Raw genomic sequence first — 21,175 nt, forward strand, 5'->3', positions numbered from 1 at the left:
GTTGTCCTGCAGACTGTTTGTGGCTGGCTTCATTCACTCTGCATGACTGGGCTGCAGACATCTTAATCTGCCATTAGCAGCAGACACATCAGCCTCTCCTGGGGATTTGTTTTCAGGGGGTAGCATTACATTTGCAGGAAAAAGACCTGAATATTAATGGCAGACCTTCCACTTCTTTGTTTTATACCACTTGATGCGGTCTTCATTTCCAAAACATTAAATCAACTTAAAAGGAATGAAGGTCTGCTCTCCAGTGTCTTTATTTACTCAGGTAGTCAGATAGGAAGGTGAAGATGGATGGGAACGTTAGAAAGTCGTGAGAAAGTGTTTATCTATGCTGCTCACACTGCCTGGAAACTTTCTACAGTTAGAACAAAATTGCAAACTTTGCTTTCTCTTTTTGAATTCAGATGATTGCTGCAGAAAATGCTCTCCCTCTCTCTCTCTTCTGACTGCAGATGTTTTGGGTATTTTAGAATCAGGTTCTGCTTCATTATTTTATTGTTTTACACAGCTCTTGTGTTGTTTTAAAGCATAATGTTCCAGTTGCGTGTCTGGATTTTTGAGTGGGGTGGCCCAAATGAGGCACTGACTGATGCAGGAGTTGCATAAAGTATGTGCACTGAAACACATTGGGAAGCCTAAATTGCATGAGCTAATTTGTTGTTATTGCCACTGTTTTATTTTCTACTTTCCTCTTCTAATTCTTAGAGAATCTCACATTTTCTTTAATGTTTATGTTCTGAATTTTTTTTATTGAAACAATCAATTGGAAGATTGGCCAATGACCCCACAAAAAAAGTGACACTAAATACTGTTATAAATTACTCTTTATTCTTTAGAGTGCCTTTGAGGAGTTTTAGGCTTGTTCAGGGGCGCCCAAAAGGGAGAGCTTTCTGGGACCCTGCCTATCTGGGAGTCCTTGGAGGTCGTCAAAATCAAGGTCAATTGTAAGGTTAAGCTGTGATAACCATATTTTAATTTAAACTGAATAATAACCACTCTTATCAAAGAAACAAAAGTGAATTTTATTTATTTTATGCTGTTGTATAATATAGCCTTATTTAAAAATGTAACCCCTTTTCTTAAAACAGAATTACCTTTTAATTGGTGATTTAACAATGTGGATGGGCACATTGAACTGAATGATTAGGAAAGTAATGCCAGACTTCATAGCTAGGCCATAATTTGCACAAATATCAAGATGCATAAAATAAACCAAGACAACTTTTTTAAAGAATAAAATAACTGTGAAAAGAGACACAAAAGGATAAAAAGTGGCAAAGTGGGTTAAAATAGTAAAAAAAAAAAAAAAAAAAAAAAATGCATAAATGGGTTAGAAGTAATGATAGAGGCAGACTTGGTAAAAATGGATGCAAAGTGGCAAAAAAAAAGTTCCACATATGGGCAAAAACATTGAAGGTGGCACAAAAGGGGTAAGTTGGTAAAAAGAATGGCAAAAATGAGAGAAGTGTGAAAAATGGATTGAAATGGGAAAAAAATAGCAAAACGTGGCATAACTTGGTTAAAAATGGCAAAAGGCAGCTTGAATGGGCAAAAGTTGCAAAAAAGATGATGTAGGAATTGGCAAAAGTGCCATAGATGAGCAAAAATGGAGAGAACGTGTCAAAAAATGGGTGAAAAGTTTCAAAAATGGGCAGAAATAGGTTAAAAATGGCAAATGGCAGCTAAAATAGGCATCAAGTTCCAGGAAGATGTTGCAGAAATGGGCAAAAGGTGTCAAGCAATGTTTTTGTTTCCTTTTGGATATTGGCACTTTACCAAACTATAGTTAATTGACTTTCTTCCTAGATGCAAACCTTCCTTTGTTTTTAAAGGAAATAAGGAACCCTTGGGGAGATCAAAGGTTATGTCATGAATGTAACCAAGACCTTCTTTAATTCTGATTAATGCCATAACACCTAGTGTGGTGTGATTGGCGCTGATGACACATTTGAGAGAATGAGCTGTGATTTGTTGGGAGTGCTGGGAGGCAATAATTAAATTGTTATTGCCTTTATGGGCAAAATATGTTTGTAACTTACCTGTTCTGCTTTAAATAAGGACATTGATTTATATATAATAAGGGAGATGGCTAATATCACTGCTATCTGGTATAATGCAGCTGTTTGTCAGGAGGCTTTAGACCTGTTGGCTCCATCTCTTTATCAGTTTCTTAGCTGTTAGTTTAAGACAGCATTTTCAGTAGTGTGGATGATGTGGATTGGCTTAAAGTGAACCCTAACAAATGGCTGATATCACTCAGGCTTCACCCAACATTTTCTAAGGTTTTTGTGCTATCCTTGAATGAATTCCTTGTTTTGACTGAGCGGCCCCTCGTGCTAGGATTTGGTTTCTGTGTGTTTCCCTGTGTTCCTGGTTGGATAATGTTGTTTTGCTGTTTCTGATTTATTACTAACTCTATACTTATTCTATTTCAGGTCAAACCTGACCCAGGATATCTTGAGAGGAATCAGAGGCTGCCGGGAGAATTCAGGAAACGGTATGACTGATAATGCATGCACGCACCTTCTCACATACTCTCTATGCATTATATAACACCATAACTTTAATTTTTGAGAGAGTTTAGCCCTTAAATTTACCTCATATCCATCCCCTGTGATGAGATTATGAGGTGAAAAAAAGTCCAACGCACTCTTTTCTTCACTCTGCTTGAAAACTGAAGCATTTAGCAGCTATTAAAGGATTTCATAGGTGTACGAGCCATACCCATCCTCCTCCCTGGTCCCAGAGTACACATTTTAATCAGTTCCTCTCTTGCTGGAGGTCAGGCGGTCTTGTCGGCTGCATTGCAGGGCTCCTTACATTGAAGGAGGCTTATAAAACGTGATGGAGAGCGATGCTGAAAGGTTGAGCCATGCAGGGCGCTCACCTGCACTTTGAAAACTTAGCCTATAGGGACCTGACCTTTCTATAATCATTCCTCTGTCTTGATGCATTTTTCTCATGATTTATGCCAGTTTCTCTTCCTCTTTTTAGGCCTCAGTCACCAATATTTTCCTAGGATTTTTCTTAGTTCTTAAGAAAGTTTCTTAGAGTCCCTGCATGGGAATCATGACACATTCTGAAACTACTGAATTGTTCTCACTTGTGTTGTTAAGTTGATCATTTTGAGGTGCTTGTAAGCTGGAAGCACGTGCAAATTCCTCGTAATAAGCATAGAGAAACACCCTTTGATGCCCATATAAGGGCATGGGACTGCAGGGCAGTGTGCAAACACAGAAGACACAATAAGGTGAGAGGAGGAAAAGCAATATATCTGTGATGTGCAAACTGTAAAAATAATCACAATACTTTGAATCACTTCACTAGTTCTAAAGTGAATGTAGTGCTGCTCTAAATGATGCCAAAAGAGGAAGATTTTATTTAATTTTCAGCATTGTATATATGTATATTGTATATATGCTAAAAACACATTAATTGGATGAATCCACAAGTTCAGACAGCGCTTTCATCCTAAAAGACATGACTCATGCTGAAATAAGATGCAGATGCATTCTACATCCAAAAAAGTTGGGACACTGTGTAAAATAATAAAAACAGAATGCTATGATTTGTAAGTCTCATAAACTCATGTTTTATTTACAATAGAACATAAACAACATATCAGATGTTGAAACTGAGACATTTTACCATTTCATGAAAAACATTAGCTCATTTTGAATTTGATGGCAGCAACACATTAAAGAAAGTAGGGACAGGGTCTTGTTTACCATTGTGCAGCCTCCCCTCTTCTTTAAACAAATCTGTAAATGTCTGGGAAGTGACAAGACCAGTTGCTGGAGTTTTTGGAGATGAATGTTGTCCCATCCTTGTCCGATGTAGGATAGACTCTATGCCCACATTACTTCTGTATTTGACATCAGGTCACTCCCAAAAATTGGAGATTGAACGCAGAAGAGATTTGTTGCGGTTTACCCACCGTTTGCAGGAGTTACCCAAGGTGACTGTCAATGTCGAGTTAAATTCAGCTGAAGATGTACAGATGTAAGTGCTATTAACCCGTCTTTGAAACATAATTTTAGCACGATTGGATGCCAGTATGATTAAGAGTAAACACAAACAATACTAAAAAACATTTGACAAATAAACGCAGTATAGGACGGTTTACTTTTGTAGAAATGATGACAGAAGGTCCTGTTTTGGCTTAGCACATACCGGTGGGCTGAAGTTGTCAGGATACCTTATTTTCCACCAGAAATACGTCACACCCTGCCGTGCGTAGAGCCTATTCATGCTGTTCAACAATCCTAGATTTTCTTTGCCATGTTTTTCCTTTTATGGAGCACCAAATGGTGAAACTGTTGCTGCTGATAGATTCTGCTTCTCTAAAATGCTCCTTTTATACCCAGTCATGTTAATGACCTGTGCCAATTAACCGAATTAGTTTCAGGTTAATTAGAGCCACTTACTTTTCCAGCCTTCTGTTGCCCCATCTCTACTTTTTAGAGATGTGTTGTTGCCATCAAATGCAAAATGGGCTAATATTTTTCATGTAAGAGTAAAATGTCTCAGTTTAAACATCTAAAATGCAGTTTATGGTTTATTGTGAATAAAGTTAATGAGATTTGCTAATCATTGCATTCTGTTTTCACAGCGCCCCAACTTTTTTAGAGTAGGGTTTATACAACCTGACAGTTGAAATGATGAAACCTCATTTGCACAAGTTTTTATCTGCTGATGCACACAAATCTTTGTGTGAAGATAGTTTTTTTAAATAAGTGTCCAATGATTAAAATCCTACACATGCTAAAATTATAATCATTATTTAACATGTTGACACCACAATCAAACAATTCACCATATTTAATTGATGCATTTTGAATGTTATATAACTATATAAAAGTGATTTTTTGATAAAAATGCAAAATTTAACATTTTATGCTGTCATATCGGCACTCAAATGTTCACTAGAATCCTCTGGACTCTTCTTAGATTTCAGTGGAAGAGGGTTTTAAGAGCAAATTTCTTCTTAAGAAAGGTTGGTGAATGAAGCCCCCCCCCCCGGTTTAAAGACAAATGTCATGTGCTCCTCTCTCTCTTTGTTGCTTAGTTGTTCATCGAAGGCGTTCTGTGATGTCAGGAGATGACGTACTACTTCAGTGTGAGCTACGCTCCAACCTGGCGACTCCACGCTGGACGCTAAATGGCAAAGAACTCCAGGGATATGGCCTCAACTCAGGCTACCGCATCGGCACAGACGGCCTCCTCATCATCGGAGCTCGAGCCCAACAGAGCGGCTCCTATCGCTGCTTTGCTGTGGAGAACTCCATCTCAGTTTTGGTTTATTTCTACACAGTCAAGGTGCACACAGACCCGTACTTCCCCGTGGAGCCTACGGTGACAACAGACCCCACGACAGTTTCCAGCCCAACTGTTTTCTCTACCACCACACCCACAGAGCAGCCTCTCCCGTCGCCTCCAGCCCCGGTGCCTTCAGGCCCTGAGTTCCAGACGTACAGACACATGGAGGCTGTCTACATCTCCCTTGTGGCAGTTCTTGGAGGGCTTTGCTTGGTGTTGAGCGTGGTGCTACTTTATATTAGCTTCTGCACAAGACGGGCCGGAGCGCAGGATCGTAAGTTCTCCCAGCAGGGGCTGCAGGTTTTAGGAGCCTCTGAAAGGAAAAGGAGCTCCCATGTTGAGCTCAAAACCATCTCCAGCCACTGCAACGGCCGCCAAGGTCGTCGCTCAATCTCTGTGCCGACATTTGGGGACATCGGTGATGGATTTATTCAGATTGTTCCAGGTGAAGGGCAGTTCTCTCCAGGTAAAACACCTCCTCCTGCACCGCCACTCCCAATGCCGCCTCCTCTTCCAAACGTTGACTACGCAAATGGGCTCTCAGCCACTCTGCCAAGCGTGCTGAGGAAGATGAACGGGAACAGCTACGTCCTACTGAGGCAGGCCGATCCTGACGGCATGTCGCCACTCTACCACTCCTTCACAGAGGAGCTCAACAGGATCCTGGAGAAGAGGAAACACACGCAGCTGGACCTACAGCCTGATGAGAGCTCCATCTAGGACAGCCTTCTCTCTGTCTTTGTCCCTTTGTTATTTATTTTTACCCCTGTATTTGTGGGGAGAACTGACAGTTGTACAAACGCTGCTGTTATTTATCCAGTGTCAGACCTCCTGCAGTGTCCTACCTGATTGGAAATGTGCCGCCTCCTGTGTCTCCTGTGACTTCACTTCAAGAACAGACTGGCCAGAGTTGGAGCTGTGAATATATCTACCACTGACTGAACTGTTTCAAAGTTGGGAGCTGGATGATGCTACCTCAGCGTAGACTCTCGGGAGACTTGAGAAAAAAACGCCAGTAGGATGACAAAAAACATGCGAAAGGAGCTAAATGGGACATGGATACAAAAATAAATCAGGCCAGGAGGAATTCATGAAAGTTAGGGACTGTGGAATTGTCTGGGAAGTTTTTGGTGCCATGTAAAATAACCCCTCTGTGGAGCTTCAAAGTGATGTAACACCTGAAATCTATTTTTGTGTGTTGTTACATGGCTAAAGAAAAGACCTTCCTTCCACCTAACATAACACCTGAAACCTTGGAGCTAGTATAACTTAGGTTAATGTAATGTGGCTTCTGGTTTTGGGAAATTCAGCTTGCTTTCATGGGCTAAAATGATGGACAGCTAAGTTGTGACACAGTCAAAAATACTGACCGATAAATCAGTCAGTATTCCACCTCCTGGTGTGTAGCATTGGTGGCTAATGAGAGAGCTATCCTACAAATGCACTTACCCATCACACTAAAAGGCTTATTATAACAGTGACTATTTTATTTAAAACAACGAGCATATGGATGGACTAGCAGAGAAGGTCATGATGCTACAAGAGGTCAAAGAAGTTTCTTGTTTTAATGTTTAGGACTTTTAGAATTGAATTCATTGTTAGGCTGTAAGTAATAATAATGTCAACATTAATTTCCTTTCATTTTCAGCCTGGAAACAAGGAACTTAGTGAAGGATTCTTTTTAGAATTTCCCTGAGTCAAGGGGATGTCTTCAGAATTGATGGTACTAGTGACCCAGAGCTCCAAACCTTTAAATATTAAACAACAAATTTGCACAAACAAAACAAGTCGGTATACCCCGTATACCTGTGTATATCCTGCACTCAACACTGGCTACAAGTTTTATTTTAATTGAAGTGGGAAGGGGTATGAAAACTCAATCATTCTAGTTAACGACATTCAGCAAAATCACAAAATCACAGTCAAATAGGCTTAAATTGTCCAACTGAATCAGACTTACATGCACCGTGTCAGCCATGACTGGGAAAAAAAGTGTCTGAAGTAGTTGAACCAACCGTCATGGCAGACACATATATACAGAGAGAATATGCGTAAATATTAACATCACTTACATGCCCATTCCTTCTCTGAAGGAGCATGTCTGATTCTGAAAATAAAAAGCCAGATTTGTTACAACAGTGGTTCTCAAACAGTGGGTTGGGACCCAAAAGAAGGTCCTGGAACTGTTTTAAATGAATGTGTGCCTTGAAAAGAAAAACGAAGCAAAGAGGCTTCAAAGTACAACCTGAGGTTGACTTACACCCATATATTTTATGTAATTGCAGGGCTCGACAGTGCGAGCGTTTCACTCGAATTTGCGTCTAAAAAAATAGGTGTGTGCGAAATGTAAAAAATATTTAGGGGCACATGTGTGCATAAAAAAATCAGCCGAAGGAGAGATCCATGGAGGAGAGACACCTCACTTGGCGTCTGTGTAGCCATAGCAACACGTCGTCGTCCATGCTTATTTATTCGTCTCATGTTAAGAACGACATGTTGGACAGCTCACCGTCTTGCTGGCTGCTCATAATGCTCCAATGCAAGAGCAGAAACCCCAAGACAGCGTAATTCTGTGTTTTTTATTCTTTATGTGGAAAAAAGCAGCGGAAGGAGCTGGATTTCCCTGTTTCGTCTTCCAAACCAAAGGTTCCAAAACGAACCGAGTCCCCTGGACTATACAAAACACACCTATTAGTCTACCTATTAGTCACTTAGACCGACTCTGACTGAAGTTGCCAAATTTAAAGTAAATTTAAAGTACCAAAATTAGTAACATTAAAGACAAAATTATATTGCAATACTTTTTCAAAACTTGATGATTTTACCTTTCTGTACATTTTGTATACAAATTCATTAAATAATTTTGCTTGTAAATGCCTATTTGCATCACGTTTATTATGGAAAACACATTATTTGATCAATTTTCATTGTGCCCCTGAATTTCTTTATGTGCTCCTAACTTTTTTCCACTTAGGAGCACATGTGCTCCTTGGGGAAAAAGTTAGCGTCAAGCCCTGAATTGTCATGGAAGTATTTAAGTTATCCTAGAAGGGTAACCGCTGAAATCACAAATGATATGGGAGAGGGGAAAAACCAAAACAGACTATTAACAAGCTGAAACCAAGAGGTTTTTTTGCAGTCCAATGATTCTGAAGGGTCAGGAAGTTGAGGACAGCCCTTAGGAATAAATGGGAATAGAGGAAAGTTAGTACTTCAAAGCTCTTAATGGACCTTTTCTCTGCAATTATCATCAGAAAATTGCCTCCACTGAGGAAGGTGATATCACAAGCCAACATATTTGCCCCACCCACATTAAACCCAGCCAGGAAAGAGGTGAAAAACTTTCTATGGTCTAGATCCAATATTCGGTCACATGTAGATCTCAGTGTTTTCATATGTTTACAGCAACCTTATTCTAACAGCTCTCGTGTTAAAGACAAATTTTGGATTTCATTTTACATGGTCTTTAAGTAATTTTGTTTGATTTCTCAAGATCTTGACACATTAATCTAATAATCTTGGGATAATACAGATGTTCTCCCAGTGGGTTTTCATATTCTGATGGTTCAATTACCAAGATCTCTAGAAAACATTCCAAAAGACGAGTAAAAAAGTATGCAGAAATGCTACTGTTTTTGCAGCCTGTTACTATTTACTAAAACAAGTCAGATTCCTTATATGTGTAAACATTTTTGGCATAAAAACTTTATTCTGATTCAGTAATAAATCTGAGCAGTTTCTCATTGACCAAAGGTCGGTGGGTCCTGAAGTCACACCACTTGAGAACCACTGTGTTCTATTACATAAGAGCTCACATGGTACGGCATGAAAAACCATCATTTCAATTAATTTAAATCACTGTCTCTAAACTTTTCCTTATTTTGATCTAGAGTAATAAATAAATCACTACTGCAGCTGCTTGTAGCTGTGTTTTGTGCCAGTGCCAATGAAACATTACTTGCTCCAAATTCATTCCCAGCTTCTTTTTTCTTGCCTCTGTGTAAGGAAAGAGACCTCTCTCATCTGTATGAGCTTGATTAGTCTATTAGAGAGCAGCAGTTCATTTGTGGTCACATTGATTGAATCACTGTCAGCCACAAGCTGGATTCAAGAAACCACAACACTGAGAGGAAACAAACAGATGAGACGCTGTTAAGAAAATGCTTACCTGCTGTTCTATATTTATAACACTACCACAGTTTGTCTATGTCAGCCTCCAGCTTTGTTTTTAGATCATTCATCAAACCTTGAAGATTTTTTCTCCCACCTGAGATGTCAAGGCTTTGTTTTCCATGTCAAGAGATAAAGCAAAATGGATTATTTCAACATTATGTTTAAAAAGTGACAAAATGTTTCTCATTGAGGGGTGGATTTACGACAGAGGTGTTTGTCCTCTGCTGCAGAAAAGCTGAATCAGAGCAGAGGAGACCGTCACTCCTGCAACCTTAGTGTTTATCCAGCACCCCAGCAATGCCAAAACAAAAAGAGCTGCAAGGTGAACAGCTCTGTGATTAAATATCACATGTATTACTTACAGGGAAGTGACTGAAATGAATCTCTAAGTGGTTTGTAAACGTGTCACAGCCGGCATTAAATAAATATCTGTCATTCAGGCAAAGTGTTGAATCAGCTAATGTCCTCGTGGCTCAGCAGCAGCCCTGCGCCGTGACTCGCCGTGCGCATTTGTCACGGAGAGGGAGAGAGAGTCAGTGACAGCTACAGCAGTGCTTGGCTCGCATCCACACAGAGAGGACAGGGGCTTCTTGTCTGTTTGCACAGAGAGCGCTCATCCCTGCAGGTAGGAGCAGACAGGAAACATTTGACCCCAGTGTCCTAGTTAGCCATGGAGGAAGAGATGCTGATACATGGAGGCAGGAGCTGTTTCACACTTGGGTTTTTAGTTGCCATGTTGTCTGCCTTTTATGCCACTTTAAGAAGCTTTCTATAAGCCTTTTAACCTTTATTTATTTGGGAAAACTCAAGCTACACAAGCTGATGATTGTCTTCATGATTGCACAATACATAGCATCTTAAACTTTTGTTTTTTTGCAGTAAAAAACACAGATGTATATTTTCATTTTGTCTAAATGGCTGTCAAAACCTGATGTTTTGCTCACATTTTAAATTCAAGAGAACAATAGTTAATTTATTTTGCCCAAATACATTTTCTGTATGTGTGAAGGTGCACTTAAACTACTACAATTTTAATCCGAGCCAGTATATTTTCTTATTTTTAGTCAAAAATGGTCTCACTAGACTTTTCTCCCAGATAATAATCATATTTCCAGATTCAAAAGAATAATAATAAGGCTTGAATTGAATGGAATTGGTGTAAGGAAAAAAAATCTACCGATGAGACAAGCAAAATTTACTTGCAAGTGTTATTTACTCACATTTTCCAGCCTCAATGGCACATTTTTCTGTTCTTACTGCGAGCAATTAGGCCTGAATTTTTGCTTTTTATATCAAAAGATTTTATTTTGATGTGGCCTATATGTATTATGTGGGATGCAATTTTTTTCAAGAAATCAAACAGATATACTTCTTTAGCTTTAAGTTTTGCAGTGTAGACAATATTGGACAAAATTTTACCTTATCTGTTCAAAGCATTGATTCCCATACTAGGGTCCAGGACCACTAAGTGGTGGTGCCAAAGATCTCGAGACGGGTCTGGCTGCAGACCGTGGATCTCAGACAACCCTCTTGCAGATTACTACGCCCCAGCCCATCAGGAATTGTCCCAAGTCTCCAGATTAGCCCCTCTGGGTCTGAGTTGAGTTGAGCTCAGTGTCCTGGCAAAACAGTTTTACAGACAAGTAAGCAACCACAGGGACATTTTATTTTCACTCATTCATGTATTTTGTGCATTTGAAATTAAAACGATTACTAAAGATATACCAAACAATATAAATAACAGCATACCTTCTGTAAAGATGCCATATTTGACAAGTCTGATTTTGAAAAGGATGTCAGATGAAGGAAAAAATTTAAAGTCACCATGAAAATTATTCTGTGATGCCTCAATGTTTGCTTTCACAGTTTTTGTTTTGGGCTCTATGTGTTGCTTTGCTGCATCCACATCCTGTGTGCAGTCTGTTTTTTTTTTTTTTTGTAGAGAACAGATGACAATACAGCTGCTTATGTTTGCAGACTCTCATTTGCATTTGCATGTTTTCCTGTTTATGCTTGTCAGCCCTTTTCTGTTTGCCCTTTTACTTGTTTTCATCCTCTCTACCCCCTGCTTTTTCTCTGATGTCCTTTTTTGTTCTCCTGCGTCTTCCCTTCTGCATGACAGTATCATCTATTACTCTCTGCTCACATCCACTCTCTCTCTCTCTCTCTCTTTCAAGGACCCTGCTGAGTTTACAAACCGCCCTGATGGTCCCTAATCAATTCGAACCACTTTTCAAAGAGTCCTGGAGTTTGTGTTTTATGGACGCACCAGGAAACAACCAACTTTTCTGAAATTGTTTAACATGAGGGACACAGAACAGTGCAAAAGCTCAACTTTTACCAATTCTACTTCTGATTCCTTGTCATACTTTATTTAAGTCACATTCACTCAACTAGTCCAGTTAAAAAAATGTAATTGCATGCCATAAAAGCAAAAGAAGGCCTTAATTGCTTGTACTACCTGAGAATGTCTGCCAAAACTGCAAGCAAATTGTACTTTTTAAATGTCTTGAAATTAGATGTATTGAATAAGTTGTAGACATCCTCCATTAGTTGTTTCATTATCATGGACTCAAAAGTATTTGGACAAAGTAATATAATTAAAAATATAAGCAATTTTCAGTCAGTGGTTGCTTAAAGTGTGAAGAAATTAACAGTATGAATCAATGTGTGATCATCCTATTAAGTTTGGTGATGATCAACTGAAGCACTGTAGAGTTAAAAGGACTTTTTGTTCTTTTCACACTGCAAAAAAGCTGTTTAAATTGAGTCCATCTTGGGACTAATTACAACCCCACCCAACAACAAAAATTCAAGTTTTTAATACATTTATATCTCCGTCTTGTCTTGAATGAGCACCAAAATTCTGAAGTCAATCAGATAAAATTCCTTTACTGAGTTCATTAAAACATAAAACTTGTTCATCGATAAAAACGCAAATATCTGACCTTAAACTGTTTATTGTGCACCTCCTGTACTTATTAAAAGGATGGTCCTAAGAGGTTTTTTTTTTTTTCTTCTGCTCATGATAGATGTGTGTAATGATTTTCATACGTGTAGCTCTACCTAGTCCCCTGACTGACTTTTGGGGCCCTAGTAGGGCCATTTTGCAATGCATGTGCTCGAAACCACAATCACATGAAAATTTCTACAAGGGCTGAATTCTGGAGAGGGATCTGGCTGCAGATCATAGATCTCAGACAGCCCCTCATATACTGTTATTGCAAGATGCCAACTCCTCTTAACACAGGCCTAATTGTGATTTAATCCTGGTGGGAGCTGACCTTTTCCTGTTTCATATATAAACACTAATCCCCACAAAGTCATGGATAGCTATGAAGCTAACATAAGCTACATAACTATGTTATCTGTGAAACTTGCATAGCTATGATAGCTTTAGCTATGTTTGCTTAAGCTCATTTTGCCAAAGCTACCTTAGTTGCATTGGCTTAACTGTGTAGTTAACGTAGCTATGTTAGCTTTAGCTAAAGTGAGCCACCATTCATATATCTACTTCTAAAACGGGCTTAATTATAATTTAATCTCAGTGGGACCTCTGACCTTTTTCTCTAATATATTAAATGCTAATTCTCACAGAGCTATGGATAGCTACAAACAAATTTATTAGACCACCCTAACCCTAACCAAAGTAAGGTTTATGCCACAGCTACCCTAAACTAACAGCATTGGTAATTACCAAAATCATTTTTTATGTTTTTGCAATGGTTAATACACCAATATGTAGAAGCTCTTTAACTGAAATGATATTTTTAATGCTAAAATATAATTATTATTGTTATCCATGAATTTTCAAATTTACTGATTTACAAAAAAAATGAAAAAATAGTAAAACACATTGATATTTCTTGATTAATATGTCAAATTATAGTTATTTACTTGCATTCCTGAACAGAAAAATGAGTTTTAGTGGTTGAATGTTATGCTTGATTTAATTTCTGACTTCTCAGAGAAGCCCAGTGAGCTGGCTCAAATTTGGGTGAATTCAGTTTGAAATTCCTCATTCCTGTTCAAAATGGTAAAACGTGGAGAGCTCACTGAAAATGAAAGAGTCCACATTAAAGCACCTCATGATGCTGCATGGTCTTTGAGACAGATATGGCAGGTGGTCTAATAAATTTGTTAAGCAATGTATATAAAGTTGGGTTTAAAAAATGTCTGAAACTCTCATTCTGACAGAGAAGGCATCTCACAGTAATGGTCTATGGGAAGGGGCATCTGAGATCTAGATCTAGAGATCTAGGAACTAATCACCGATTAGTTGGCTCATCATGTTTGCCCCAAGTATTTTTATATATTTTTACTCATTAAAAGCAATAACAGGTCTTATTTTTTGCTTTTATAACTTGAAATAGGATGTTTATCTGGTCTTATCATGTGAATGTTGATTAAAATAAGTGTAATTTGGCATTTGAAATTTGACAGAAGTACTTCCAAAGATGACTTTTCGCAGTGAAAATGTTGTGACTTGCCGCCCTTGTTGCACTGATTTCCTTTAAGAATCAGACAGCTTTCAAATAAGAATATACCTGTCTTTAATCCATGGTTATTTTATAAGTGTGATTCATGTGAGCATTTCATCTTTTATGTATTCAAGCTGTAATGTGATGATGACATTGGGTTGATTTAATTGAAGGTTTAAAGTGTGTAATTAGTTCAATGGCCCTGCATTTAAATATGTTTTATATAAAATTTCCATGATTAAGTGCCCTCATTTAAAAGCTTTGGACATTTTTTGATAAAAGCTTCGTCTGCTGCTGCTGATTCATTCTCATACAAGGACAATCTGTTTACAATAGACACTGGATCTGCACTGTACATGGACTTTTGGTTAAAATAAGTCATCAAATGGCTACCTGTACATTATTTCTGTACAAAAACCTACTTTGAAGAACCTTTTTCTCTGCGTTCACTTACATGATTTACATCCTGCTTCGTCAGTGTGCAAGATAGAGTACATTTAGTGTAGAAGTAGGTAAATCCTCCCGGTTTTGGCCAAAGAAAGTGGTGTAAGAGTTCACTATTTGCACTGTTGTCAACACTTTGTTAAATGTCATGTATTTTCCTGTGTGAACTGTGACACATCAATCAAGCTGGTTCTGTATAATTTTTGATGTAGATAATGAACTTATCTATGTTGTTTTACCTGAATTTAACCTTCATGTAAGATAGTTTAACCACCTGGCTGTTCACACAAAGGATGTCTGTCCTGTTCTGTCATATTTATTTGACTTCATTAAATTTCCACTTGCTTCTGTGCAAATTAAAAACACTTTGCATTATGTTCTTGCTGGGAAAAAGTCAACAGCCCTGAGGGGACGTCAGGAAACGACATGCAAAACATGTTACTGCTAAACCCTATTCTCCAGATGCCGTGATGCGGGGTGTTTTTAGCTCATGGTGAGCTGCTAGGCCACGTGGAATATCACAAACATGATCTCAGTCATTTACATACATGCAGGACTCTGAAGTAAAACTTAACCTCAGAGGGGGGAATAAATGACCATTTCCAGAGCAGTGTTGAAGGCAGTAACTTAGCAACAGCTTCTTTATTTAGAGCCTTTAATGTCCTGCTGTAGGTCTTGCTGTGCCAGATCCCCTGTGGAGAGCAGTAGTCTTGATATTTGGTGCCATAGATGCATAAATATGCAGGAAGTAAGTAATAAAAACAACATTTTCACACCATCAGCTGTAAATGATTTTTAAAAACTTTTTTAAATTACGACAAAATGGAGAGGTTTGCAACTGTGCTTGAAGTTTTTTATACTGTTAAGTAGATATTACCATTGAATACCATTTGCTTATGGTCCAATATTGTCCAGTAGTGGCCTTTAGTTGAATGCTTGGTTATCCTATGCTACCTTTAAATGGGGTCTAGTTGATATGTGAAAAGAAAGGGCAACTGTATGGCAATCGTGGCAGTGTAATGCAAGTTTTTCTCAAAGCTCATAGTTACAAGACTAAAAGGAGCTCTGGCAGCTCTTTATCTGGATAAGTGGTACTCAACCCTGCCCTATCTGGCAGAATGTTGGACGAGAAGGCCTGGCTTGAAACCTTTGTTCCAGTTCATCCCAAAGTGGCTTGAGAGGGTTGAGGCCAGAGCTCTCCACACCAAACTCATCAAACCACATCTTTATAGTCCTTGCTTTGTGCACTGGTGGACAGTAATTTTGGAAAAGAAACTGTTGCCACAAAGTTGGAAGCATAGTATTGTCCAAAATGTCTTTTTTTTTGCTTCCATTAATGTCAGTAGGAGTAAAGCTATGGAATCAGCAGAGCATTGGCAACTTTTATGCACCATTGTCAACCCCACTCTGTGATTTTACATGGTCTTCTGCTTCGTGTCCAATTGCTGTTGTTTCTAAATACTTCCACTTTCAAATCTCACTTACAGCTCCATGTGGAATATCAAGCAGGGATGATGCAAGGATGTGTCAGTATTAAATTGATCAAACATCTGCTTCTGACATTGTTTCATTCTAATATAATTTGCAAATGGCTGATGTTTTTCAAAAGGGCCGATACTGATGTTAAACAGATATATCTGTGCGTCTCATGCTGAAATCTTAGTTATTATAACTACATCTAGCTTGTTTTAAAACTGCAGTTGAGAAAATAAAGACACCACTGTCTGTGACATCACATAAAAGGCCAATGGAAAAAAACAGGCTGTGTGCACTCAAAGATCAGACAGCTAGCAAACCTGGAGAGACATTCTCTGGGCCTTTTACTGGAATAAAGTTTGATGCTCCATCTTTACTTGTACTTAACATTTATAGTTTTTCAGATAACTTTTATAAATCTACTTTTTAGTGGCTAAGCAGTGACAGATGGGCTTTCAGCCTGAGGGCAATTTGGCTGAAAATGAGGGAAATCAGCACCAGTGTCCTGCTGCAGACCTCAGCGCTCTGCTTCCTCTCCATCACCATCTTCGGCAGTCATGTCACGTTTCTATTGTACATAAACTTTCACAAATAGCCAAACCATTTCCCATGGCTGGAGTTATATAAATACTCTGTATAAGCCTGCAGATTAGAATCCATCAATCAACAGAAACAAGCAATCTGCCCTGGGGGCACCTTTTAACTTCTCGCCACACTTCTGCTTATTTGTATTCATCAGGCGGTTGGAAGTTGGTTGTTGAGGAACAGAACACTGAGGTCATTTGTGGAGGGGAGGCAGGGTCAGCTTGACCGCCTTTGCCATGAAATTATGATGAATTCAGGGTGAGAACTGCAAAGAAAAGAGCAAGGAGTTTGCCAGCATCTGCCTCATTTAGTTTGAAAAAAATCAGCCCCTAGAGGAGGTTTCTGTCCCCTTACAGCAGAAACGTGCTGAAGGTTATGATTCGTCCTTCAGGCGATCACACAACCATATGTCATGTTCATTCAAGCTCTGGATCTTTTAGTGCTGTATACTAGGAAACTACAGCATTGAAACCTGTATTACAAAAAAGATAGTGATGATCTGCAGTCTCTCTTTTTGTTGAGGCTTTCAAACTGCACTGAAATCAAACGTAATGATGCAGCTGGCTCTGGTGCACATTATCTTTGCTCTGCTGATCTTCTCCTGACATGCTGTTCAAACACAACTCAAAAGGAGAATCTAAATTTAAACACCAAAGCCAGCAAGTGCACATTTTTATGTCTCTCAAAGTGCTGCACTTACTACAAAAATCTTCAGATATCCTTCAAATTAAAAGCAGTTATTTTCTCTTAAATAATGATATTTGACAAGCCTTTGGTGGGCTTTTGTAAAGTCTATTCAAATGTGGCATTCAGAGCTGGATATGTGTGCTCTTTTAAAGGGACACCAGGAGACAGAAAGGCATGGCAAAAGCACCCAGGTGAAAGTTTGCAGGAAATCAAACAAATAAATTGGTATATTAGTCAAAAAAAAAGTTTAATTTAGAAGGCAAAAATTCCAAAAAAGGGCATATCCTACAAGAGGATTCAGAAATAAAGGGCTTGTTTTCTGTAAATATAATTTTAGTCCTCATTGAGAGTCCTGTTCCTGTGGTCTGATGGGTCCGATGGATGGAGGCCTGTTGGTGAATGGGTGCCACTGGCCCTGGATGCTGGGGCTGTCTGTGTGGAAGGGCTTGCGGATGCGGATGATGTCCAAACCAGATTGATTTGTCATTTTGGTCACAAGCTCCAAAATCTGCTGTGAGGTTTTGTTTGTGACTATTTCCTCCCTCACATTGCCGTTTACTGCAGAAAGGACAAAAACACAGAATGAGTGGCTTTAAAAGTGACTCATTTTCTACCTGATAAATCTGCCTGGGGAGAAATTAAACAGTGTTAGCGAGAACTTATAATTCTAGGTGAGACTTTTGCACTGGAACCCCCAGTGGCAGTTCACTTCTACCTGAGCAAAGGTCTCAGAAAAACAGTGCAATACTGCCACCTGTAGATATGATTTAGGAATTACAACTAATGACTCAAATATTACTCTATCTCTTTCATTTCTTGATAAATCTGGTTACTTTTGCACTGACAAAGAAATTTACTATTTCTTGAGCCTGACCTTCATTGTGTAAAACCAAGGGATGATATTGAAGTCAGAATCATTTTGAGCGAAAACATTTACTTACAAACATGTTTTCTTAAAAAAGCACTGCTTTGGAAAACTGCTTATATGTTTACACTCTTAATAACATAAAAACTGAATAAGTTTTCATGTGTTTCAGTTGTAATGTATACACCAACAATTCCTGTTACAAAGTGTTGATCCTGAATATTCTGGTGAGTTTTTATGGTACTTTTTCAGTCTTTTTCTTCTATTTTCTTCCAAAAAACTACTCATGTAAGCTTACAAATCACAAATTATGTGGAAGACTTAAGGTACTATCAAATTTTGTAGGACGTGTAATAATGCAAGGGTAAAATTCAGGATTTCTCAGATGTCACATCACACAAAATCATCTTTACTTACAGTACTCTGCAACTATTTTGGGTATCCTGCACGTCTGAGGAGACACATACACGACAGTTGAAGGGTTTTTCTTGGCGTAATCCACCACTCCCTCTTCGATAAACTCCCTGAAAAAGAGGAGATGAAGATAAAGGTATTGTGTTTGATTCACAGGTAACACAGGTTTGGTTCAAACAGAGCAGAGACAGTGTTAGTGGTGGTCTGTGTCGATTGTATTGGTTATCAATTTCTGTGTTTTTGTCTTATTAGTAAGAAAATCAGAGATGTTTTTCCTATTACACGGCAGATGGGAAATATTTAAGTTACTTGCCATACTGGATCATAACAAAGTGTTGTACATGTAGATTAATTTCAAACTTACAGGTGTTGTTTTAAGTTACTTATTCCTCACTAGAGATAAAGTGTCTATATACAAAAATCTAAACTATTACTTACCCAACACAACCAACTCATCTAACATACTTTATCACGAACTGCAACATCATCAATTCATTTTCAGTAAAACATAGCCTAAATGGTAAACAATTATTTGGACTAGTTATATGCTAATTCTCAAAGTCTGAATAAGCCTGTACCTTTCTGTTTGAAACCAAGAGCATCTAATCCTTACCCCCCCCCCCCAAAAAAAAATATATACTAGCAGTTATAAAATCCATTTAAAAATGGCTTCAAACAATGATTCAGTCTTTAAACAGCTGCCAACATGCCAATATAGTAGTAGGGTTTTGTCACAGATAAATATGCAAACAGCACACTGAGTTATTTGATAGCCCAGGTTGAACCCAGGCTGTCATGAAATAATTTTTGACTTTTAAATGAAACTGATAAAAATCAAACAATAATGACACATGCTTCAGTGGGACAGCAACTTAAAAATTAATCATTCTAGGCACTGAAATTTGATAATTTCTCGTCAGTAATCAAAAAATTCAGAGAATCTCCTAGACACCGCCTGAATTGCATCTTTTTATGGGCAATGATTTTACACAAATTTATGACAATGCATTTATTCAATTTAGTATGTGTACAGGACTTTTGAGGGATTTATTCCTCTCCTCATCACCTGCTATAAAAAAGGATGTTTTTTTAAAAAACATTTACTGAAATAGTGAAGACAATACAGTTTTAAAATGTTGAATCAAGAAATATCCGAAATTTTGATGAATTTACTTTCAACCAATAAAAATGATAAAAAAAAAAAAAGAAAGACCTTTAATTGAAACTTTTTAGGGGAATTCTTAATGAAGATATGCTACAGTAGCTGAATGGTGGAGTAGGGCTGGACAATATAAGTTATAAGATTTATCCATGAATTTTCAAACAAGATAGAGTAATGTTGTTGATACATCTAAATAGTTTGTGTTGCATTTAAGTTGCAGACCAATTGATTATCAGCCTGGATGATTATTGATGCCAATATCTGGTATGTGGCTGATAATTAGTATAGGCACTTTATTTGACCAATAATCAATCAAAAATTAAGTTTGCTACTTTGGCTCCACTGCTAAATCTTGAATCTAAATGTGTCTTCCCATCTGGCTTAATTTTCACTCCACAGACTCACCAAATGTCCTGCATACAACAAACAATCTGATTGGCTAGATGTCACGAGTACTAACCAATCGGCACTTAAGCCTTGGAGGCCACTGACACAGTGAGCAATAGAATCACTTCCTGTTTTCCAGCTGCTACTGTGTTGCTTTGGGTCATTTCTCATGCTGCCAGTGATAGGGTGTTTTTTTGCCTTTTTTCTGATCATGTAATTTTACTTTTACCACATTAAGTAAAATTTGTAAATCATAATAAATGCCTTTCAGTTACAAATATCGGTCAAGTGAAAAATCAGTATCGATCTTGGAAAACCAGTATCGGTTAAAATTGCTTTGTATGTTTCTTCTGTCTTCATCGGACCACTGACGGCTGCAATATTGACTGGATCTATTTGGGAAAATATAACATGTTTTGGCTAAATTGTTTATTTAGATAATTTTATTTAAGGACCTTTTCATTTACATCTTTTCACCCAAAAACTGTAGTCATTATTAATCCACATGTTGAAATGGTGCAGCTGGCTGTTAACAAAGATACTTGTATGACATTTACCATCTGGTCCATGTTCATTTGACTTAGAATTTACTCTGCATTAGTTGTGTATGAACTGGGGAATGGAAAGCCAAAACAAATATCGAGGTAAATTTTTGGTCAATATCATATCACCAAGCCCTATCTTATTATTTTAGCTCCATTTGGGAGCGAAAGAAATGCAATTCTCTACCACCAAGACATTACCGCCTTCGATCATGTAAATAGTGTCAATGCTACACATAAACTGAGTCTAAAATATGTGTTTACCTGACTCCTAAGGAGCTCTGAGCCTTTCTGGAGAAGATGATAGAGATCCGTTTGAGCTGACAGACGTATCTGCCGACGCCATTCTGCAGAACACTTTGAAGGAAGCGACTCGGTGTCCCTCTGGACGTCATCCTGATAACCGTTAAATAACGGTTGTTAAAATTAAACAAGCGGGTTAAACCAAATGTAATGAAAACGGTCCACAAAACACGCTAAATTTAGAACATCCACAGAGGACAACTTCACGGGCATGGATGTGATGTGGTCCGTCGAGGGAAAGCTCCGGGTAGAAACATTACAGTTACACGTCGGTAAAACGGCGTTCGAATTTCTAACAAAACTAAATTCTCAATCTTTGAAAGTAATCTGA

At 38.2% G+C, this 21,175-nt stretch overlaps 2 protein-coding genes across 2 annotated transcripts in view; one reads left to right on the plus strand and one right to left on the minus strand.

Moving 5' to 3' along the window:
- sema4gb (sema domain, immunoglobulin domain (Ig), transmembrane domain (TM) and short cytoplasmic domain, (semaphorin) 4Gb) overlaps nt 1-13,174 on the plus strand; it is a 74,959-nt gene extending 61,785 nt beyond the window's left edge. Inside the window, exons 14-15 of the mRNA XM_041815242.1 lie at nt 2,442-2,503; nt 5,075-13,174. Of these exons, the coding sequence (XP_041671176.1) occupies nt 2,442-2,503; nt 5,075-6,045 (1,033 nt within the window). The 3' untranslated portion in view covers nt 6,046-13,174. The remainder of the gene's footprint in view (nt 1-2,441; nt 2,504-5,074) is intronic.
- Nucleotides 13,175-17,399: 4,225 nt separating this feature from the next.
- mrpl43 (mitochondrial ribosomal protein L43) lies at nt 17,400-21,078 on the minus strand. The gene is made up of 3 exons (XM_041815997.1): nt 20,806-21,078; nt 18,454-18,560; nt 17,400-17,729 (listed from the first exon to the last, which is right to left on the minus strand). Exons 1-3 carry the CDS (start codon nt 20,934-20,936, stop codon nt 17,512-17,514), a joined length of 456 nt encoding a protein of 151 aa, XP_041671931.1. The 5' UTR covers nt 20,937-21,078; the 3' UTR covers nt 17,400-17,511.
- Between the last annotated feature and the right edge of the window lie 97 nt (nt 21,079-21,175).

Source organism: Cheilinus undulatus, linkage group 20 (genome assembly GCF_018320785.1).
Source record: "Cheilinus undulatus linkage group 20, ASM1832078v1, whole genome shotgun sequence".
NCBI lineage: Eukaryota > Metazoa > Chordata > Actinopteri > Labriformes > Labridae > Cheilinus > Cheilinus undulatus.

Excerpts from the sequence above, each read along its gene's own strand:
- mrpl43 (XM_041815997.1), bottom strand. The coding sequence starts at position 20,936 with ATGACGTCCAGAGGGACACCGAGTCGCTTCCTTCAAAGTGTTCTGCAG. Across the intron at positions 18,561-20,805 it reads CAGAGCTCCTTAGGAGTCAG|GGAGTTTATCGAAGAGGGAG; the intron begins GTAAACACATAT and ends CCTCTTTTTCAG. Across the intron at positions 17,730-18,453 it reads CAAAATAGTTGCAGAGTACT|TAAACGGCAATGTGAGGGAG; the intron begins GTAAGTAAAGAT and ends TCCTTTCTGCAG.